At 35.5% G+C, this 16,177-nt stretch overlaps 2 protein-coding genes across 4 annotated transcripts; one reads left to right on the forward strand and one right to left on the reverse strand.

Moving 5' to 3' along the window:
* Positions 1–6,211: 6,211 nt before the first annotated feature.
* Positions 6,212–8,285, reverse strand: LOC147517085 (universal stress protein A-like protein). Of its 2 annotated transcripts, none has more exons than XM_086594650.1 (4): positions 7,784–8,285; positions 7,052–7,158; positions 6,584–6,705; positions 6,212–6,462 (listed from the first exon to the last, which is right to left on the reverse strand). In XM_086594650.1, the coding sequence occupies exons 1-4, from the start codon at positions 7,962–7,964 to the stop codon at positions 6,375–6,377; spliced, it is 498 nt and encodes a 165-aa protein (XP_086450776.1). In that variant the 5' UTR covers positions 7,965–8,285; the 3' UTR covers positions 6,212–6,374. The 2 variants fall into 2 exon arrangements, with proteins under 2 accessions (XP_086450776.1, XP_086450777.1); XM_086594651.1 differs by having other exon boundaries at positions 7,052–7,146; positions 7,784–8,264.
* Positions 8,286–8,717: 432 nt separating this feature from the next.
* Positions 8,718–13,019, forward strand: NLA (SPX (SYG1/Pho81/XPR1) domain-containing protein). Of its 2 annotated transcripts, XM_086589496.1 has the most exons (7): positions 8,718–8,973; positions 9,349–9,563; positions 11,090–11,334; positions 11,576–11,824; positions 11,984–12,121; positions 12,374–12,432; positions 12,564–13,019. In XM_086589496.1, the coding sequence occupies exons 2-7, from the start codon at positions 9,374–9,376 to the stop codon at positions 12,667–12,669; spliced, it is 987 nt and encodes a 328-aa protein (XP_086445622.1). In that variant the 5' UTR covers positions 8,718–8,973; positions 9,349–9,373; the 3' UTR covers positions 12,670–13,019. The 2 variants fall into 2 exon arrangements, with proteins under 2 accessions (XP_086445622.1, XP_086445621.1); XM_086589495.1 differs by lacking the exon at positions 8,718–8,973 and having other exon boundaries at positions 9,249–9,563.
* The last annotated feature ends 3,158 nt before the right edge of the window (positions 13,020–16,177 follow it).

The following is a 16,177-nucleotide window of genomic DNA, read 5'->3' on the forward strand; positions in this document are numbered from 1 at the left end:
CTAAGAAATAGTTTCACTCCCCTAAATCCTTTAATGCAAACACAATAGCAAGATTTTTTATGATATTGTGACAATGAGATTCTAAAGTACTAGTAATGAGAATGTCATCTACATAGACAAGTAGATAAGTTAATGTACCTTCTTGATCTTGAACAAAGAGTGAATTGTCAACATTTGAAGCTTGAAATCCCATTGATAATAATGTTGCCATGAGTGATGAGTACCAGGCTCTAGGGGCCAGTTTACGGCCATAGAGTGACTTCATAAGCTTACAAATATGTGTAGGTCTGTCTTTGTCAGCAAAGCTTGAAGGTTGTGTCATATAAACTTCTTCTTAGAGCTCACCATATATGTAAAAATGCATTGGAGACATCTAGTTGTCTTACTTTCCAGTTGTGAACTGCAATAGCAAGTATAAGATGAATTATAGCTGCTTTAGCTACAAGACTAAATGTTTCAAAGTAGTCAACTCCTTCTTGTTGACTAAAACCTTTGGCAACTAGTCTTGCTTTTAACTTTTCCAAAGCTCCAGTTGGTTTTGTTTTTACTCTGAAAACCCACTTATTCTTCACTACATGTTGATTTCTGAATGACACTAAAATCCAAGTTTTTGTTTTCTGTAGAGCATTGAACTCTTCTAACATAGCTTGTCTCCAACCTGAGTCCTTTGACAACTTGTGTAAAACAAGTAGGAGCTAGTGGTGATGCATGAATAGCAGCAGAATAACACTGAGAATCAGAAGAGGATGTTTTGTGGAGTTCTTTTGTGTTGTCATGGATATGATTGTCTTTTTCTTGATTATACCTAGTTTTGCTCTTGTATTCATTGTGTGTTTGTTGATAGAAGAGTCTTGAGGTTCAACAGTTGAAGCTGGAATAAAGACTGATTGATCAGATGTGTTGTTTGAGTCAGAGGATTGGTCTTGAGTTAGTGATTGAGGTTGAACTGAGTTTTGGACTTGATTAGAAACTGATAGTTGTTCTTGAACTAGAGATTGTAATGGTGAAGAGACTGATACATTTTGAGATGAAGACTGTATTGGTGAGTGAAAGGATGCATTATGAAAATATTGATCTTGAGATGATACAAGAAATAATGGAGTAGAAGATGTAGATGCATTGGAGTTATTTAAATAAACAAAAGGATTGAAAGAAAGATTAGAGGCTAAAACAGGAGGATGAAGAATAGAAAATGATTAAGTAATAGTGGTTTTGAAAGGAAAATGATTTTCATTAAAAACAACATTCCTAGAAACATAGACTCTGTCAGTTACGTACAAACTTACAAAGTCTAGACATTTGTATCCTTTGTGGTTGAAGTTGTATCCAAGAAAAACACATTATTTACTTTTTGCTTGAAACTTGTTTGAAACATAGGGCTTTAACCAAGGGTAGCAAACACAACCAAAGGTTTTAAGATATGTGTAGTCTGGAGATTTGTGAAAAAGTTTTTCATAGGGAGATATATAATTAAAATGCTTTATAGGTAATCTATTGATAAAAAAAATGGAGGTTTGAAAAATTTCAGGCCAATAAGAGAATGTAATTCCACTTTGACTTAAAAAAGTTCTACTCAACTCTGTGATATGTCTATGCTTCCTCTAAGCAACACCATTTTGTTGAGGTGTGTGAGGACATGAAAACTGATGTTTTATTCATGATTCAAGAAAAAAAAAATCAAAGATATTACTAGTAAATCCAACACCAGCATCTGACCTAAGGATTTTGATTTTGTTGTCAAGAAGATTCTCTATTTGAGTTTTAAAATGCTTATAGACAACATAGAAATCAGATTTTGCATATAAAGGATATACCCAGCAATAGTTTGTACAATCATCAATAAGACTTGCATAAAACTTGAAACCATAAGTAGATACAAATGGTGAAGGACCACATAGGTCTACATGAATAAGATGCAAAGGAAAGCTAGTTCTAGAATTAGACCTTTTAAAATGTAACTAAAAACTCTTTCCAAATTGACAATTTTTACAAAAGTTTTCTTTTGAGTCTTGATGCAGGGGAATTCTAAATTTTTGAATGACTTTATTGAAGATAGATGATGCATGATGTCCTAGTCGTTGATGCCAGATGGAAGGAATAGTTCTTTCATCAATGTATGCTTGAGACTTTTTGCCATTGAATGCAGGAAAATATGAGGAAGCTAGATTTATTATATATAAACCATTCTTATGAGCTCCTTGGAAAAGAATCCTCTGTGACATGCTGTCCTTCACAATGAATTGAGATGAAGTGAATGTTAAGGAGAAGTCATTATCATAGGTAAATTTATGATGAACAGATAAAAGATTTTGAGAAATCATAGGCACATGTACGTAACACATCTTTAAGTAGAAACTTTGAATTCGAAATAGGATTGTATAAAGTAATGTTACCAGTATTTGCAATATTCAAGGATTGACCATCTCCAACAGTGACTTGATCTGGTCTATTGTATGAATGAGGAAACTCCAGGTTGTTATACTCTACTGTCATGTGATTGGAAGCACCATTGTCAGCATACCAATCTGAATTCCTTGAACTTGGTGCCTCATTCCTATGAGCAACCATTGCCTTTAACTGCTTAGGTGGTATCTTGCCTTGATAAGCAGAGTTCATCATATCGAAACAATCTATTGCATAATGGCCTACTTTTCCACAAATCTGACAGACTGATCTGTTAGCAGGATTAAAACCATGACCAACTTGAGGTCCATTGTATCCACCACTAGCAGGACTAGAGACAAAGCATATACTTAGTATCTCTATTAGAATGTCCTCCATTAAAACCATTTCCATATCCAGAGTTGTATCTATTTCCACCCTATCCAGAATTGCCATTTCCATATCCAGAGTTGTATCCATTTCCACCATAACCAAAATTGTATCTATGCCCACCATACCCAGAATTGTAGTTATTATAACCACTACCATATCCTCTACCACTACTTCTTTCATTTAGATATCCTCGACCATTTCCTCTACCTCTGCCATTATAGTCACCTCTTGCATTATTGTGATAGTTAATTAGTTATTATAATAACAATTTCCCCTTCCAGCAGCATATGCTTATGTTATATTTTTAGTCTGAGTTAAATTTTGATTCTGGTCATCCACATTGAGTTCTTCACTCAATAATAAACCGTGTAATTCATCTAAATCAACACCCTCTTTTCTAGTTCTTATGGCAGTACAAAATGGTTTATGCTCAGTTGGTAATCCACTCAAAATCTGAATCAATATATCACCATTATCCATATTACAGCCAGCATGAACTAAGTTATCAGCAAGCTCTTTGACTTTCTGCAAGTATTCTGCCATGCTCAAACTTTCCTTTTTAAGATATTGAAGCCTAAGTTATTTGAGCTGATGAATATGATACCTTAAAACAAGAGAGATCCTCTTTTCCAGTATTGACCTCAAATCAAATGATGTTGGAGCACCAACAACAACATAAGGAAGTAAACTTTCTGAGATCGTTGCATTAAACCATATCAGTAAACCTTGATATTTATTATTCCATTCAGTAAAATACGGATTATCAACATGTGTTATAACACCATTTTCATTCACAGCAGTGTATTAATTTGGACATAGTAAAGATCCATCAACATATCCTAAAAGTTTAAAAGTTTTGAGGATTGGTATAAACATTGATTTCCATAGAAGATAAATTGTCTTTGGTTAACTTGATTGTCATCAGATTTGAAATATTTGAAAAGGATTGAGTAAACATCTTGAATCTTTGAATTGATATTGGATAATAGTTGAAATAGATTGAATAATGAAATCAATAGCTTGATTTCTTTGATGGAATCAATTATAGAATCAAATGAATGAAAAAGACATAAATTACTTAGCTCAAATTGATAACAAGATTGATTGCAAAGAAAGATCCATTCATAAGCTTGAGAAACACCATTACTGGTTGCTAAAATGAGTTTTGAGGATTAGGATCGATTGATTTGTCGTGGGACAATTTTCTGCTCTGATACCATGATGAACTTGTGATTTGTTCATTAATCTCAAACTGATATTTACAATGTATTTATACAAGAATGAAAATCAAAGACAACGGTGACAACTGTCAAAAAATAGACTAACATAAATATAACAAACTCTGACATCTTCTAACAAACTTGAATAGACTAACTGCTCTGACTTTGACTATTTATAGAAGTTTCTCGAGACATCTCATTCTTATTCACACATAGAAGCAGCCAGGTGCTAATAAGCTTATAGTTGTAGACTAAGTACAAAAGTGTAAACAGGTTGGTAAGTAACGTCCTATCTGGAAATCCGAATGTGGTCTAATGCCAAACACTACCATTCGAATCGGAAAAAGAAGTAGCAAATTTAGCAAAGGTATCTGTTAAGTAGTTTGCTTCTCACCAAGTTGGAGACATTATTAGTTTGGAAAGCTTAAGAGTGCAATTCTTCCATCTATGCGTCAGTTGTCAAGGTAGATCATTATATTGGTGACAAAAGCTAACATGGTGCTTGTAGTATCACTTTTAATCCAAAGGTTTGTCCATCCTAGCTTTTTCAATGCATGGTTTGTTCAGCCACTTTGACAATTGCGATCTACAGCAAGACACTCGGCCATATAACTTATAGCTCATCTTATGTTTCTACAATAGACAAGAAGAAAAGCTCCACTGGAATCCTTGGAAATCTCACCTACACCAACATTCCCAAGATTATCAAGAGAAGCATCGTCTGTGTTAGTTAATCTTAATATTTGGAGCATTAGGTAACAACCGGTGACACTCTTGTATCCTTGAATTTAGTCTTCTACTCTGTAATCCAAGAGAATTCAATGTGGGAAGGTCACTGACAAACCATCGTGGATCCTTTAAAGTTCCTTCTAACATTCCACTACATTTTCTACTATTCTCTTTATTCGATCTCTTACTCTACTTAATTTGCAAACACAACATCATAGTTCTTCAAAAGTTCCTTCTAACTTTTAAGTATCATTGTTAGAGAATTGACCTATTCCAACTTCTTTCGAGGATTGAGCTTAAGAGCATATGGTTACTCAATTTCACATATATAGTTACTTAGTTTCATATATTTATGATCTTCAAGTTTACTAACTAGTATCGAGGCCTTTTCAGATAAAATCCCACACCCATGGCCAAGATGTTGGCCAAGCCCAATGGGTGGTTAAGTGGGGGACAATATCGGTACTAGTTATCCTATGGGCGTGGAGGCCCAGGCCTGGCGGGTGTACCCAGGTCCTAACAACTGGTATCAGAGTTTATGGTTTGGCAGGACAGAGACACTAATCATGCATAATCAAGAGACGAAATCATTTAAGCTGGAGCGCTAGTGAAGGTCACAACTCAGGTGGAGTTGTTTAATTAGCGAAGCAAGCCCGTTACACCAAAGATTATTTGTGCCCCTTGGATGTTGTAGAGATTCGAGAGGGTGTAACTCAAGTTGAATCTAACAACATAGAATGATGTTCAAGGTGGAGTAGGCTCTGGGGTTGAGGGAAAAAAAAACCACCTCCCTCAGAGGCCTAGACACACTAGAGCTCTGACATTGGATCGTGCTCGTTGATGAACGAATGGAGTCCCTTGGAATTCGGTCCAAGGTGGAGATTGTTAGAGTGTGTTGACCGAAAAGAGGAATAGTCCCACATGGAACAAGAATGGAGTTCATTATGGGTTGATAAAGTGGGAAGCTCACTATCTAATACCGAGGCCGTTTTAGATAAAACCCCACACCCATGATAAAGATGTGGCCCAAATCCAATGGGTGGTTAAGTAGGGGACAATATCGGTACTAGTTATCCCATGGGTGTGGAGGCCCATGCCTGGCGGGTGTGCCCAGGTCCTAACATCCTCTCCTCCCTAAAAACCATGTAGCATGCAAAGTGTGGGTGCCCAAGTATTCATTAACAAGCTCAAACTCAAGTTCCTAGCAATGTAGGACTATATCTTAATAAAAGAATCAATAGGATTCAACAAGTTACCAAGTGAATTTGATCCCCTGCTAAAATCATCATAATCTTCCATCACCTTCAATTCCTTACAACTATCTCCACCATGTTTGTAAATTACTTTTGGACAGAGAATTCGATCAATTGCTTATTGATGAAGGCGGCCTTTATGAAGAAATTAATTTGCTATCAAACTCCGTTATTTTGCATTGTGAAAAGTTTTCTATAAAAGAGTAGAGAGTTGTACGAGGGATGAAAATACACTAACCAAACAACTTAATTGTTGTTATATTATAGAACAAGAAAAAAAAAATACATGTCATCGAATGAACAAAAATACAAATTGCATTACAAATATCGTCACTAAAAAACCTGTTTGTTGTAGTGGCATCTAATAATTTAATATGATGATGCTACGAATATCAATTCAATGCTTGGTTTTGGGCCTTTTCACAATCATAACTGAGCAATGAGCATGGTGAGCTAAGTAGTCGCTGACACTTCCCAACACAGCCCTGCAAAATCAAAGCAGTAAGTAGGTAAATCGCCTAAGCCCATAAATATAGTAGCAAGGTAAACAATGTATCCAGGTAGGCTTTAAGTCTTTAGCAATCATATAAGGGATTAGATTTTTACCTTTTAATAACTCCATAACCATGACTGCCCACAACCAATATTGATGCCTGATACTTATCAACAATATCGCACATGACATTCCTTGGATCACCTTCTAACACTTCGAAAGATACATTTTGCACCTGCAATCAAATGAATCCAAATGTACGTTATAGCTGATTGCAGAAGAACAAAGCCATATAAATACACAAGTAACAAAACATTCGATGCGCCAGTGGCCAGGGCCAGGGCCAGTAGAGCACCCACACACATTACTAAGTGGGCAATCCGTATCCTATATTTACTACGATGACTGAGCATGAGACTCTGTTAATCGGTACCAGTGAAAGTGTTAATTAACTAATTGCCAAGAAAGATCCGGTTTTTAACTTTTTGTTACACTTTGAAAAGGCACATATCGAAACATATTTATCAGCTAACATTACTTAACAATGTGAATGTGAATGTGAATGTGAGTGTGAGTGTTACCAATTTCTGTTCGCATAGCCCCTTTGCCTTATCCATGACTCTTTCAGCTGCCTTCTTCAAATCCAGCTCCACATATGGGAATACATCGGCAGCTCCTGCCATCATAACTTTGAAAAAAATAACTCGTTCAAAAGAAAACTATTATTGTAGCTTTAAAAATTAGACTAGAGCAAATATAATTTTAGCTACCCATTAGTCATAAAATATGAATTACATAATATGATAATAATGTCTAAACTATTGCTTAAACATTACTGAAAAATGGACTAAATTAAAATAGAATAAAATTTGAAAGCAACACTCAAGTTTTCACTTTATTTGCAATGCGATTGAAAGAAGAAAAGGAAAATGAATAAAATAAATCAACGGAAAGAAAAACGTAAAAGTGATTTGTATAAGGTATAAGTATATATGCAATGTGATCATGTAAAGGTGATCATACATTGATAGATTTTTATTTGAAAATAATGTTTGTTAATATTTTTTAAACAAAACTAATTTATACCTTTAGTTATTATTTGAATTGTCTTAAGAGTTTTTCACGAGTTTCCCAGTATACATAGTAGCCTCAATTAGTTAAATCGAATCCAAACTTTATAAAGATAAGGTAATCTTGATTAAAAAAAGTTCACAATAATAGATCAAGACAACACGCTATAAATAAAAAATCATAATAAAAAGAAACAAAGGTAAGATGCATTGGAGTAAATGAAATAGATGGAAAATGCTTACCGGGTCCAGCAAGTCCAATAATAGAAGCAGCATGAGGTCTAGCATGAACAATTATAAGCTTAAAAGGAAGATTTGAAGAAGTAGAAGAAAAGAATTTATCCAAAGTCCATTCAAGTGCATAGATGCTATGTTCACTATCATCAACTCCAACTATCAATATATGTTTCCCTGCGGTTTCCATTTCGATCTTTAGGATAAAAAATAACTGTATAATGGAAAGGAAATATAGGGAAAATGGTGTTTGTGCTGAAATTTATGAGTGGTGGCTGTGATTATGTAGATGTGTGGGAAATTTTGAATTGGTCCTCATACGTCTTTGATAGTTGTAACTAAAATTAGCCTAGTTTGGCGAAAACCATGCAAGATTGGTACTATTATTGGATTTAGGTTGTAGTTAAATTGACGAACACGTTTTCTAGGCTTCTAGGACATTCTCGTGTGCTCATCAGTTAACAACTTAAAATGAGCAACGAACACAATGCTGCCCAGAACACAAGAGAACACGCTACAAAGAATCTAACTTGGGCCCATAAGTAGCCCAAAAACCTGTTTAGTCCGATTGGTTTGGACCCTCCTTCGAACACGTTTGCCAGTTTGTTTGCTTAAAATGAAAGCCCATAGGGTTTCAATAGGTTCAAAATTCGAATAATTGGCATGGGGCGGATCAATCAGAGACGATGGTATAATACTTTGAGCATATTCTTGAGAAAATGTTCGCCCATGCATCGCCTTGTGAATTGTGTCATTGTGATATGGCGTGGTTGAAATCAGATATATTTCCTATATATATGACTATATGTACATTCTTGAGGTGCGAGAGTTATGTATCTGGGTCTTTTGGGGGCAGATTAGACATGACATCGAAGTCCTAGACGGAGGAATTCTCACTTGATGAACATATTTCCCACCATTAGAGGCCTTGGCAGGTCGTTTAGTCACCAATAAAAAGTCTTTGGCATAAGAACTACATACATGGCTTCCACTTGAGTATTTATCGGGAAAAAAACTAGCTTCCTCTTGAGTGCAGAGCCGCCCCAGATCATTTGGAACTGTGTACTACAAGGAATCTTTTATGACGATCGAACATAGATAAATTGTCATGTGTCAACTGTGATTTATCTTTCTTAATTGATTAGCCAGAGTGCTATCCCATATCTTGGAGTAACCAATTAACCATCCGCATACATGAGGTGAAAAAAACGAATTTTAAACAGTTTCAATTTCAATTCATTTTGTTTTTCCTTTTTTTACAGTCTGACATAATCCACGAGACGTCGACAAATAACAAGTTGGCTAAACATTACGTAGGAGTGATGGAGCAAACCAAGCTACATATTAAACTTATCCAATTTGGTAAAAAAGAACACAAACTTTAAGGCCTTGACTTTTTGAGCAACTTCACAGTATAGGCCCAAAAAAGAGCCTTAGCCATATAATATATGTCGGTAAAATCCAACTGACACACATACTTTAAACCTGGTTCAGTTTATGTTATAAGAAATCAGAGAATCTACTATTTTGTCGTCTAGACTAGATTTATATTGTTGGTTTTTTTTTGTTTGTAGAGAGAACAAATAATGAGAGAAGAAGATGAAGTTCTGCAAGACATACCAAGAGTACATGCATGAGCATCATCAGAATGAATTGCCAGGGGTTGGTTTTAAGAATTTGAAAAAGATTTTGAAGAAGTGCAGAAGTCATCTTCAATCTCAAGATTTGGAGAATACTAATGGTGGGGTTCCTGAAAACTCATCTTCTTCTTGTCCACACCAATGTCCAGGTACATGAAAGAATTTTATTATTTTTATTAGATTGCTTTGACTGCTATAGAATTTGATTCGTTTTGTTTTTTCTCTAGTTGTGAATTTCTGGATTTATAAATTTTCCAAACTATAAGGGTCTGTTTGGATGTAAGGGAAAGGATTTAGGTAGTTTTGTTGACTTTTTTTCTGTTTGGATTTTGAGATTATTTATTCATTTTTTGAGTCATTGGGGTTCTTCCAATTGATGCTTGGGGTTTGATTCAAATTTTGAGTCTGTTTAGATCTCAGAAAATTAGTTATATTTTCTTTATATTGAATGCTTGGAAAGATTCCTATGTTATTTTGCTTTTCATTTGATTTGGTTGTTTACTTGTTCCATTTTGTTAAAAGAAAGATTGAACTGATGTCTGATGCCTGTGTAGTTAAAATGATAAGAAAGGTTCTTGGTTGTTTTTACAAATAGCAGAATGTAGTCATGCTTGAATTAATTTGCAAGGATCACATCTTTCTAGAACTTGTTAAGTTGTTGATATTGGCTTAGTTAATTAATCTCTATTTGTTGAAATCATGAGCCATCTTTTTCAACTGTACACTTCACAATTATAAAGCTGATTATTTTTCTCATAAATACAGCAGTGTGAATCCAAAAAATCGCTTATTAATATCTGATTAGAAAGTCATTGTGGAGATGTTAACTGTTCATCATGTAATATCTGTAAATCGTAATCGTTGCTTGGATTTCTTTAATTAAATATAAAAAAAATGGCATGTGGATTTCTTGGTTATTTTTATTTATATGTTGTTTTAGGCCTGTGTAAATTAAACAGCTTAACATGGCGAACTAGTTTATGAACTGTTCTGTTATTTTAGTTATTTCTATGTGCTCGCCTATTTGAAATAAGGTTACCTTCCCTGCGTGTTTTCCAAATCCTACCAAAATTCAAATTCACTTTGAATTTTTCTGCCAAGTACCAAATCCTTGAATCCCCCCTTATGTAGCTCAAATTTCATCCAAGGAAAAGTTTTCAAACTTGTTAGAAGAACCCCATCCTTGATGAAAATTCTTATTATCTCGATCGAATTCTAGGTTTTCTGGTCCTTTCGGTGATTGTATTGAAAGAAAAATAGCGTGAAGACCAGTTAATCTTGGGGCGTCAAGAAACGAGAAGCTACTTTCATTGTTCGTACTTAGTGCTTTAGTTGTTATGTTGATTAACTTGGCAAATGCTCTAATAATTTGTCCTTTTTTGAGCTATTATGTGTCATACTGTCATGTGCCTCTCAATTATCTCTTTAAGTTTACCTATTTAGTTAATCATGCTTATTTATTAATGTAATACCTCTCTGTGCATCTATTACTTGTGTAGGTGTTTCTATTATGTGGTTGGTGTTAGGAATAGGAGTGTAGGACCATATAAAAATTTTGAGGTCCCAGAACCAGCTAATCCCATTTCCTCTCAGTTCTCATGTAGTTCATTCATAAATCTGTACCAATTCCTAACAGCCTAAAGTTTATTTTATCAATCCTTTCCACATTGTGTAGTGTGCGATGGGACCTTCTTCTCCTCCCTTTTGAATGAGATGTCTGCCATAGTGGGTTGCTTTAACGAGCGTGCGCAGAAATTGCTTGACCTGCACTTAGCTTCAGGTTTCCGAAAATACGTAGTGTGGTTCAGAAGCAAGCAACGAAAAGACCACGGTGACTTGATTCAAGAAGGAAAAGACCTTGTTACATATGCAATGATCAATGCCATCGCCATTCGGAAAATTTTGAAGAAATACGACAAGGTTTGTATGTCAAGTAAAGAGGATGATTGATCTTATCAATGCACATGCTAACACAGCACTAATACACTTTTGGTAATTACCTGGTGTTTAATCCTGGATGATGGCATTACTAAATCTGTTTGCTGTGGTGTGCTAAAGGACATCTGGTTCTTTGTCTTATCTAAATGCATCCTTTCTTTCAGTTCTTGTATGAATCTGTCCAGTAACCTATATTCATGTCTTACGTTTATTTGGAGTACAGGTCCATTACTGTAAGCAAGGTCAGGTTTTCAAATCACAAGCTCAAAGTTTGCATATTGAGATTCTTCAGTCGCCATGGCTCTGTGAGTTGATCGCCTTCCACATTAATTTAAGGGAAACCAAGGCAAGGACAATCTCAGGGCTGTTCGAGGGATTCTCACTCAAGTTTGAAGATGAAAAGCCATTACTCTCTTGTTCTCTGTTTGATTCCATTAAGCTTGACATTGAATTGACTTGTTCCATATGCTTGGTGAGTGTATTGACTCTTGTCGCTCAATGGAATAGTGGGCAATTCCATATTCTTTGACAAACAGAATGTAGGATTCTTGTTTGGGGTTAATTAAATTTTCTGTCAATGATGTTTATTAGAACCTATAAGTGACAAATTCGTCGTACTGTCTTGTTATAGGACACTGTATTTGATCCCGTCTCATTGACATGTGGACATATCTTCTGCTATATGTGTGCTTGCTCTTCTGCGTCAGTAACCATTGTTGATGGACTAAAGGCAGCACTTCCTAGAGCAAAATGCCCTTTATGTCGAGAGGTAAGTAGCGATTGCTATTCTAGTCACAATTTGTTGTTTCTAATATGACAGCTGGGGTAGTATTTTACTGATGCCTATAAAAAATCTTCTTTCAAAAATTCTTTTCATAGACATGGTGCATACGTTATAGCTCCTTGCCAACAGTTTGACACGATACATTGAAGTTTCTTAGTCCAAAAGTTTGACACAATTTTGTTACATAAAATTACCTGATTTGATGGAGTATTGAAGTCTATCTTACACGTAATGCAGGCAGCAGTCTATGAAGGTGCTGTGCATTTAGAAGAGCTAAACATTCTATTAAGCCGAAGGTATGTTACATCAGATCCCCTTGCATTGGTTAGAACATGTGCAGTTTTCTTATGACTCGTTATGACTCGTCACATTCTATGTTACTCCTTAATTCAATTAGCTTTTAACTAAGCTCTGTGACTCTCGACAGCTGTGGTGAATATTGGAAGGAGCGGCTCCAGTCAGAAAGAGTGGAAAGGATCAGACAAGCAAAAGAACATTGGGAGTCCCAGTGTCGAGCATTCATAGGTGTCTGAAAGAGGACTACAGTTTTATGGCAGGACACTCCTTTCATGGTCTTAGTCTAAGTAGTGCATGCATAACCAGTTAGAGATTCCTTTGTTTCCTGTACAGCTCTCCATTTGGTTTTGCTCTTGATGTTGTAGTTATCTCAAACCGTTATTGTACCGTTGTTTGTTGTCCTTAAGACTCATTAATCGCTTCCATCATGCATTATGAACGATTTCATTATTAATGTACATATAAAATAACAACGAGTGGAAGGTTAAGAACGTGGCAGACTATTTAGCTAGTCCACTATGGTTGTGTTTTTTTTGTTTTGTATTATTGGAAATTGAATGCTTAGATTTGATGGTTGTTTTTTTAAGTTTGTGTCCATTGGAGATTGAATGCTTAGATTTGATGGCTATTCTTGTTTTCCCTGCAAACTTTTGAACTTCTACGGGTGGAATTCTAACTTCGAAGGGGAAGATTGTATTCCAGCAAAAAACGAAGGGGAAGATTGTATTCCAGCAAAAAACGAAGGGGAAGATTGTAGGATCTGGCAGGTGTTTCCACCACCAAAGTCCTACCAAAAGTATGACGGCGCACATAAACTTTTGCTGTGAAGTGTTTGCGTCCGTTTTGGTGAGATTACCCCTATCCAAGTCCTTGACTCATCTCATTGTTATTATCCAAAAAAAAAAAAAAAATCTTAAAAATTTGGTAAAAATCGTCTGGTGAGAGACCAGATAAAAAAAACTTCAAAAAAATGCCAAACCAAACGCCAAATTGGCTCGGTTTGATATTGTAACATACGACGCTGTGTTCAATAAACCATGCTGGCTTGTGGAGTTTTTTGGCACGGTTTTCAGAAAACAATGTCAACTTTATAATAATGTGGGTTTTGGGCTAAATTATACGGCACGGTGTTTGGGCTAAATTGTAGATTTTCTGGTGCGGTGTTTCAAAAACTGCATTGGCTAAATTGTAGGCTTTCTAGTGTGGTGTTTCGAAAACTGCGTTGGCTATTCTGGCGTTGTTTATCCGAAGGCAAGGCAGCGTAGTTTGGTATTGAATCTCTGGACTGAAAACTGTTGGTGTTTGTTTGGTTTGGTCTAAAAATTTGGTGTTTTTGAGGTCTATTCATGCTCTTAACTCATATCATTGTAGCAAAACTTTACTCTCCTTTTTTTCGCTAACAGACACGAAAAAAGTACGGAAAAGTTTACAGATCATTATAACCGTTATTTACAACCGTTAATTACATATCCCTTGCTGAGTAACCCATATATTTTCCCAAAGTAAAGAGTAATGATTAAATGAAGACAGATTCGAGGAGGTTATCACCCCCTAATGTATAGAAAAGTCGATGTGTCCAAATTCCAAGCATTTACGGTGTTCACCAGGATGAAGTGATGAACAGTCTTAGGAACATATTGTGAAGCTGGTAAAATTGGTTCAAGAACACTATTGCTTGTTCACTTAAAGTTAATTTTACACTAGCAAACAGCACGTGCCGTGAGCAAAAAATATTTAGAATATATGGAGTCTGCAGTTGGAGAGAGAAAAAAACACAACTTTTTTTTTTTTTAATATTTTTTAATTATTTTATTTTAGTAGAGTTTATAAAAGAGAGAAAAAAAAACTAAAAATAACAACAAAATAATAATAATGTGTGGACACTATTATGCCTGACTCACCGTTTTTATTTTTAAGACTTAAACATTCAAATATTTACCATTATACCATCAATTTTTGTTTTTTAAGTCTTTGAAGACCAGATAATTACCATTTTACCCCTATAACGGAACACCAAAATACTATTCCTCCTACTCCGTATTTTTCTAATATAGTAAGATGGCCCATGTGTTCAGTTAAAATTAAATTTATTGCCCATGTGTTCGGTTAAAATAAAGTTGTCATGGTCCATGTGTCCAGAATTTTATTCACCGGTGTTCAAAATTCTCTAGTAAATCTTGCCGGCTTTATTATCAACGTCTCATTCTCTCATAGTGCCATAGATTTCAAGATGGACTTCGTTATGGGTAAAATTAGGAAGAACAATACAAATTATGAATTTTGGGTTTGAACTCTGAAGTCCCTATCCATTTGCTTGTGAATAAAGCAAGACTTTTATTGGAAGGAATGTGCAGCAAGCCCACAAATTATAATAGTTAGTGAATGGGCCCGATGGGCAACGTAGTTAGTAAATATGTCACCAAAATATTCCTGAGATAATCTTCTTAGAGCAAGTCCAATGAAAAGCTGTTAAATTGGGTTGCTAAAAGGTACCACATAGGTCTTTTAGCTTGCCCAGCCAAATTTGGCACCCCAAAATAAAAAAACCAATCCAATCGTGTTTTCTAATTTGAATTGCTAAATGATACGGACGACATAGTTTCTGCCGTCCGTCTATTATTTTGTAACTTAAGTAAAAAAAAATTTGGACGGACGACACAGTTTATGCCGTCCGTCGAAATTTAACACACAGACGACAGAAATTATATCGTTCGTCTCCATAACTTATTATAGTAGCTGCTAGCGAAGGTCTTAACTTTGGCTGAGTTTTTAATTCCTTCCAAATTTAAAACCCTTTTAGCAGTCCAATTGGAATGACATTTTTGTGGTTGAGGTGCTATATTTGTCTTTAGCAGCCCATATAGCCCCCCATTGGACTTGCTCCAAGTTATAAAATAATAGACGGACGGCATAAATTATCTCGTCCGTATCATTTAGCACTTCAAAACAAAAAATGCGATTGGATTGGTTTTTTTTATTTTGGGATGCCAAATTTGGCTGAGCAAGCTAAAAGGCCTTTTAGCAGCTCTCTATTGTACTTGCTTTTAAGTTGAAATTTTTTTGGACGGGCAGCACAATTTCTGTCGTCCGTCGAAATTTAACACATGGACGACATAAACTATGATGTCCGTCTCCCTAACTTACTATAACAGCTGCTAGCGAAGGTCTTAACTTTGGTTGAGTTTTTTACTCATTCCAAATTTAAGACCCTTTTAGCAATACCATTGGAATGACATTTTTGTGGTTGGGGTGCTATATTTGCTTTTAACAACCCATATAACCTCCCATTGGACTTGCTCTTATACAAATACTTTCAAGGGTATTTTTCAAATGTCAAATTTGATGACAGCACAATGAGTTTTGTAAAGTCCAACTACACCACACCTCATGTATCCTTATAGGGACAACCCGGCTATAATACATGTGCCCATCCTATAGCTCACTTAAGAGATATGTGCACATACCCATTATGTTCCCCAGCTATATTCCTCTAAGGATATTTCAAGTGTAGTTGTACTCTACAAAGCTCCATATGCTACCTAGCCTACTATATTTGAGATTTGATGCTCGTATATAAATAGGTTAGGCAAGCTAGCTATTTGAGCCATTAGCAACAACACACACGTGCCTTTCATTTAGGAAGAAAATGGAACAACCACTGGGCAAAAAGTTTACGAACTTTAATTTAAATGAGCTTTTCTTCCATGCACAATCCCTTTAATGTACTTAATTCGCACAATTATG

This window comes from Coptis chinensis, chromosome 2 (genome assembly GCF_015680905.1).
Source record: "Coptis chinensis isolate HL-2020 chromosome 2, ASM1568090v1, whole genome shotgun sequence".
In the NCBI taxonomy this organism is placed as follows: domain Eukaryota; kingdom Viridiplantae; phylum Streptophyta; class Magnoliopsida; order Ranunculales; family Ranunculaceae; genus Coptis; species Coptis chinensis.

Coding starts and splice junctions, on each gene's coding strand:
- NLA (XM_086589496.1), top strand. CDS start 9,374: ATGAAGTTCTGCAAGACATACCAAGAGTACATGCATGAGCATCATCAG. Junction 12,122..12,373: donor AATGCCCTTTATGTCGAGAG/GTAAGTAGCGAT, acceptor CACGTAATGCAG/GCAGCAGTCTATGAAGGTGC. Junction 12,433..12,563: donor AACATTCTATTAAGCCGAAG/GTATGTTACATC, acceptor GACTCTCGACAG/CTGTGGTGAATATTGGAAGG.
- LOC147517085 (XM_086594650.1), bottom strand. CDS start 7,964: ATGGAAACCGCAGGGAAACATATATTGATAGTTGGAGTTGATGATAGT. Junction 6,706..7,051: donor GGCTATGCGAACAGAAATTG/GTAACACTCACA, acceptor ATTTGATTGCAG/GTGCAAAATGTATCTTTCGA. Junction 6,463..6,583: donor GGTTATGGAGTTATTAAAAG/GTAAAAATCTAA, acceptor TTGATTTTGCAG/GGCTGTGTTGGGAAGTGTCA.